At 37.6% G+C, this 6,967-nt stretch overlaps 1 protein-coding gene across 1 annotated transcript; it reads left to right on the top strand.

The window, feature by feature from the left end:
- The first annotated feature begins 393 nt into the window (after window positions 1-393).
- Window positions 394-6,615, top strand: LOC124620194. Its single transcript, XM_047146863.1, has 3 exons — window positions 394-406; window positions 4,692-4,999; window positions 6,139-6,615. The coding sequence occupies exons 1-3, from the start codon at window positions 394-396 to the stop codon at window positions 6,613-6,615; spliced, it is 798 nt and encodes a 265-aa protein (XP_047002819.1).
- The last annotated feature ends 352 nt before the right edge of the window (window positions 6,616-6,967 follow it).

Raw genomic sequence — 6,967 nt, 5'->3', positions numbered from 1 at the left:
GATCATGTCATCTTGTGTGCATGATTCCCATGACAGACTATCTTGTGGGGTGGTTTACTTCATCTGGTATTCATATGTTCTACTTTGATTGTTGCTTTGACTGCCTGCAAGTGATGGATGGCCTGATGTGCTAACAGTTTTTGTCTTAATCTTAACTTGGCTCACTGTACATTTCTTGTAGTTGGCCTCTATCTGTCAATGATCCAAACGCTCAAGATGTCACCCTCAAACGTTCAATGAACCATAATATTGCTTCCCCAGAACTCAAATCCTGCATTCCAAATGCATTCTACATACAGTTAGAAATATTGTACTCTCTGTCCACCCACACTGCTGCAGGGTCTCGCAGTCTTGCTCTAACAGCCATGCATGCTATTGTGGTGATACTTTAACATGGAAGTTTCAGGTAGGGGGATGTTTTTATAGTTGCATAAATTACTAGTAAAATTTGGCCTTACAGTACCTCATTTATGGCACTGTCAATCACAGCAAGCAATTGTGGTAGCCATTGCTGATTGCTTTATGTATTCAGCTTTGATTTGTGCTGTGCATTGCTCGTTTCCTCCTTTACTTATTTTGAAATGAATAAAGGTCAACTCCTAATGTCATTACCCCAAGAAGGACTGTTGATCACTATTGTTTGTCAGGTCTGCTCTTGCACAGGCACAAATCTAGGGTATAAGTAGTCAGCCCAATGAGAGACATGTGTGGCTTATTCCTGTACATCTCTCCCCTCCCCATGGTGATCAAATTTCTCATTTGTTTACCTTGCAGCTTACTGCAGTGGTAAAGTGTCCACTCTATACATGTTTCCATGTTTTCTCAACATGGTTCATCCCACAAAGTGTCATCAAGAACCAATGTTTTTCATGAAGTCGGAATATCATTTAACACACGTGCATATATAGTATATTCACTTGCTAACCAGCAGTGCAGAACTGTTTCAGGACTTTCCAAAGGTCACAGAAATTGGCATTAATTTGGGCCCCACTACATACAGACCTTTCCAAAGGTCACAGAAATTGGCATTAATTTGGGCCCCACTACATAAAGACCAATGGGCTTCATGAAAAATAAGAATGAGATGGATTTTACATAATCAGTGATTGTGGAATTTATGTGATTATTCTGTAGTAGTTGTTTGGTATCTAAGGAAGGAAGTTGTGAGTAAGTGGAACACACTGGCCATAGTTAATTTTAAAATGGCTAGTCTCAAAACTCTTGTTTTTTCAGTCATTTGACTTTCATATAGGATAAAGGTTTTTTTATGGTATCTGACAAAATGAGGAGAGCTTCATTGCACATTTAAGAACATGGTTCATCTCAATAACAATCAGTGTCATTATCTTTACTAGAAGTCTCCCTTCTCCACAAAGAATAGTTCATTTATTGTGTGCTGAGAGAAGTAACAACATCTGGCTCAGTGAGAAAAAATACTAACATATATGGAGATAAAGTACTTACTATGCTACAAATCATGATTTGTTGCATTAGCAATAACATAGCATAATTAGAACATTATTGTAGAAATCAGTAAGTGGATGTAGGGTGCAGGCTATATGAGAACACTGGCTAGCTAAATGTGAAATAGATATTTATGTTCCTCAGGGCTATGTTGTTGCTATCATAAAGTATAGAGAACAGAAAAGAAATGATAGTGTTGTAATGTTTGTCTAAATATTTCCGAAGTTCACAAAAGATTAAGTAAGTCAATTTTTCTCTGAATTAGTTGGTGAGTTCAGCTGCATAATACTGACAGACCAGAATAGTATTCAAACATAACCTGTTTCACTCTGGCAAACTACTTTTGCAGATCAATATCAAAGCTTGGAGGAAGCTGCATTTATGTAAAAGAAAACATGGACTATAAGATAATATACTGTGTAAATCAGTTAGGAAGAGAAAAACACTTTGAAGCCTCTGCTATTGAAATAACACCAGGAAAAGCTATAATAATGTGTCTTTACAGATCACCCAACAGCAATGTAAACATTTTCTTTAAAAAAACTTGACCTTGCACTAGGGAAACTTAAAAATACTCGCAAAACTATAATTCTGTGTGGAGATTTTAATATTGACCTCTTAACACACAGCTCCCAATGAGAAAAATTCTTTAATATTATTCAAGAATATAACCTGTGCACTAAAATAAACTCCCCTACACACATAACAAAAACTAGTGCTACTCTTATTGATCAGATCTTTGTAAACACAGACATGCACACCTCAGAAAACTTTAATACTGGCTACAGTGACCACAATGCACAGCTGCTTGCCGTATGCAGAAGTATTGACTTGTTTAGGAATGGAAGTGTTATCTACAAGAGAAAATTCAGCATGCAAAATACTGAGCACTTCAAACATATGCTAAGTACCCACTCGTGGAATAAAATCTACAACAGTTACTACACAGACGAAAAGCTGGATAATTTCATGGAAATTTACAGGCATTGTTTTGAAATTGCATTTCCAAAAAAATAAAATAATTTGTAAAGGCCTCAGCAAACTCAAAACTTGGATTACGTCAGGGATCAAAGTATCATGTAGAAGAAAAAGAAAACTTTTTGCACTATCAAAAACAGATAGCAGCCCTGAATTTGCTCATTACTTGAAAATACAAGTTAACTCTGAGTATGTAATAAGGGAAGCAAAATTAAGGGAAAATGACAAACTTATTATGGAATCATCAAACAAAGCTAAGACAATGTGGAACACGGTACAGTGACTTACTGGAAAGGTGGAAACACACAAAAATATTGTATTGTCACAGGCGGGCAACAAGGTCACTGATCTAAAATTAATTGCTAACCACTTCAATATTTACTACACCAATATTGCTGGTGAGATAGTGAAGGAACAAATGGGAAAAACATCAAACAAAATATTACAGGAAATTTGTGGAAATAGTGTCACAAATACATCCATGTTCCTTCGACCAATATGTGGGGAAGAACTGTTAAACGCCATAAAGCCATTAAAAAATAAGTATTCAGCCGGAGTTGACGATGTGCCAGACTATATTATAAAAATATCAGCTGAACAGATACTCACACCACTGCTAGGTATATGCAATTCTTCACTATCAAGTGGTATTTTCCCACAAGAGTTAAAAACTGCAAAAGTTGTACCCCTTTACAAAAAGGGCGATCAGCAGCAGATGGTCAACTATAGGCCTGTGTCACTCCTCTCAGGTTTTTCAAATATCATTGAAAAACTAGTTCTGTCACAATTAACTGATTTCTTTAACAGAAAAAAGTATGATCTCAGGATGTCAGCATGGCTTCAGGTCTCAGTGCAGTACTGAAACAGCCACTTTTAGCCTCATAAATCGTATTTTAAATGCAGTGGATAATCACAAAAATGTTTTGAGGATTTTCCTGGATTTAACAAAAGCATTTGATTTAATAGACCATGAAATTCTCCTAAGAAAGTTAGAGTGGTATGGTATAAGAGGCCTGCCACACGAGTGGCTGAAATTCTACCTAGAAAATCGCTCTCAGTTAACAGAGGTAAAACACATGGGAAAAAATGAACTCCAAGCTTATCAATCGAAACCTTACACATTAACCCATGGTGTACCACAAGGCTCAATTTTAGGTCCCTTTCTCTTCTTAATTTTCATAAACAACTTCCCCCTAAATGTTCAGCACTCCGAACCAGTGCTATTTGCAGATGACACGAGCATATTAATTGAAGGTGAAAACGAAATGGTTCTAAGTTTAAATGCTAAAGTCAGAAATGAAAATGTCACAGAGTGTTTTATGAGGAATAAATTACACAACAAAATAAAAACCCATTAAAACCAAACATGTCCACGGAAAACCAAAGAATTAACAGTGTCACTGAAACAAAATGTCTTGGCATCTACTTACAAGACAATCTTAAATGAAATTCCCACATAACAACATTAAATTTTAAACTATCGAAAATGACTTATGCGATGAGGATTATATGGAACAACACAAGTTCTGAAACAGTTAGAGCTGTGTATTACGCTTGCATACACTCCCTATAGAGATATGGCATCATATTCTGGGAAAATTATCCTCATAGCATAACAACATTCTGGAAACAAAAAAATATGGTGAGGATAGTGAAAAATGCTGACGACCAAAAATCATGCAAACCATTCTTTAAAGAACTGTGGATTCTACCCCTACCATGTATCTATATACTAGACGTTGTCATGTACCTAAAAAAAAAGCATGCTAAAGAATGGAAATGTATTTATTCAAAATAAACGTGGACACCATACAAGGGCAAATAGTGACATACACAGACATCATTGTTAAGGTACGTTTACACTGGGATACATGTATGAGCGACATGTCGCGATACATCACCTCATACAAAAATTCACGGAACTTGTATGCGGACCCTCGAGCTCATACATGTCGCGTATACATTTTGTATATCGCTTTTTGGCCATATCGCGACAAGTATGAGCGACATTTTAAGAACTCGCGCATCCGCAGTACTATCATTTCCTGTCGTCTTGTCGCCTGCCGCTTATTTTGACGATTAGTGCATGCATAGTACCAGGCTCTTTGGCGGCTGTTTGAGTTTTGGAGGTGCCGACTGTCGTTTGTTGTGTAGTTATTTGTGTATTGTGTCGTGTGTTGTGCCCGCATGTAATATTTTAAAATTTGCCATGACTTCTTGGTCATAACAAAATACACTGCATTTTATAGAGGCAGTTCGCAGGCATCCCTGTATATGGGATGTGAAACTAGGAGACTATAAGAACACTCAGAAAAGGTACGACGAGTGGGAGGAAATTGCCAAGGCATTTAACGTATCAAGGAAGGAATGCGAGGACAAGTGGCATAATTTAAAAAGTCAATATAGTCACGAGTTAGCAAAAAGGAAGAGCAGCAAAGGAACTGGAAGTGCTACAAGCAATGTGTACCACTCTTCATGGTACGCTTTTGAAAGTATGCAGTTCATAAGAGACAATTACAAACCACTCTCTCATAGGAGCACACATGGAGTAGTACCAGTAAGTAAATTTGTTATATTATTTTATTAATCATATATTTGGCAACATTTTTTCATGTTAATCCTTTACATAATGTGAATATTTACAATTTCACTGAAAAACATGATTCTCCATACTGCTATGGTTTGAAGTCCTGAATACTGCAGAAGAATAGAGCATAATACTTTATGTCATCATTTAACAATGATGTGGAACTTATTTTCCATACTGCCATGGGATGGAGCCCTGAATACTGGAGAAGTATTCAGCATATTCTCTTCTGTTGTCATTCAGCAATGAAGTTGTTCTGCCAGTTCTGGGCAGTGGCTCCAGCACAGTAGGGGTGTCCCTCCAGGACCCAGGTATTACGTTGCCATCATCTCCCTCTCTGTCGTATGGTCCTGCTGGACAATACCTTTGAGATTTTCTGTTTTGAAGAAAATTATATAAATAAACACAGGCTAGTGCCACCACTGTAGCCTTTTCCGGACTGAGAATCATTTGCTTCCTCAGCACTCTGTAAACAGCACTTATAATCCCAAATACATTATCTATTACTCTTCTTGCCCTGCATGCTCTATAGTTAAAAATACGTTGCCAACTATTTTTTTCATGCAGACCTGGAAATGGTTTCACAATATTTTCCTCTAGGCCAAAGGCTTCGTCAGCGACGAAAACATATGGATCAGGCTTGCTCCTACCAGGAAGAGGAGTTGATGGTGGTATATTTAGAATTTTGGTTTCTAACATTTTGTAAAATGTGGTGTCTTTAAGGACACTACCATCTGAAATCCTCCCCTGCGTGCCAACATCGGCGTAAATTATTCTATAATTAGCATCAGCAATTGCTAGCAAAACAATGCTGAAGCACTCTTTATAATTAAAATAAACTGTTCCACTGTTGGGTGGTGCCACAATGTCAAAGTGCCTCCCATCTATAGCTCCAAAACACCTGGGGAAATTCCATTTTTCTTCGTATTCTTTGGCAATTTTCAGCCATTCCTCTGCAGTAGCAGGAAGCTGGAAAGAAAATTGTTACTTTTTTAATTTAATTTACGCATGGACACTCAAAAAATTCTCAATACATTAAGATACTTTGATTAAATGTATGTATAACATGTAGCTCACTTTGTCTCAGAAATGTCTTATGTATTTTAAAGGTCATGGAAGCCCCAGCCACAGAAGGAGATGGTGAAGGAGAAGGAGAAGGAAGCATTAGTTTCCCTTTCGATGTAACAGAAATGGAGGAGGTGACATCTGCCACGCCCCCACAAGACATTGTGGAAGTGGAAACCACTCCAGTCATCTCTGTGCCTCCAAATGAAAGTGGATCTGCAGCCGTGTCACCCTGTACCACTCCAAGTCCGAGTGGAAGTGGTAGATCAAGTGCACTGAAGAGAGCCAGGAGAGACCTGGATGAAGACCGAGAAGGTCTTTTACAGACCTTGAGAAAAGTTGGTGACAATTTAGCAGGCAGAAAAAGGGATCAGTTTACCCACTTGGGTGACTTTGTCGCCAATAAGCTCAGATTTCTTTATGAAAATGGCCATACTAGAATTATGGCAAGACTTGAGAACGGAATATGCAGATGTTTGCAGGAGGCAAACGATGAAGTAATAGATCCAAATGCAACATAATATATGGATTCTTTAAAAACACGTATAAATGTTGAAATATGCATGTCATGTGCTGTCAAGTACTACTTAATAAAACTAAATACAAATTAATGTTGTTGGATATCTTTACTGTGCAGAAAGCGTCCTCAGAAATTGTGATATTGTATTGTTGAGTGAAGCATGTCAGTCGTTCCAAAGAACTAAAAGCTAACCTATTTCAGCAAAATTTGAGAAATTTATGCTGCAAAATGTATGTGCCGTTAAAATTTTAGTTCCTATTCCAGCAGCCTCACGTGGTTACATTGGCAACATCAACGGCGCGGTAGAAAATTTGTGCTGCTGTTGCTGGTTGACAGTTACTTGATGTACCCTC

Source organism: Schistocerca americana, chromosome 6 (assembly GCF_021461395.2).
Source record: "Schistocerca americana isolate TAMUIC-IGC-003095 chromosome 6, iqSchAmer2.1, whole genome shotgun sequence".
In the NCBI taxonomy this organism is placed as follows: domain Eukaryota; kingdom Metazoa; phylum Arthropoda; class Insecta; order Orthoptera; family Acrididae; genus Schistocerca; species Schistocerca americana.
The sequence above is the reverse complement of the archived record's forward strand: the minus strand, read 5'-3'. Positions and strand labels throughout refer to the sequence as shown.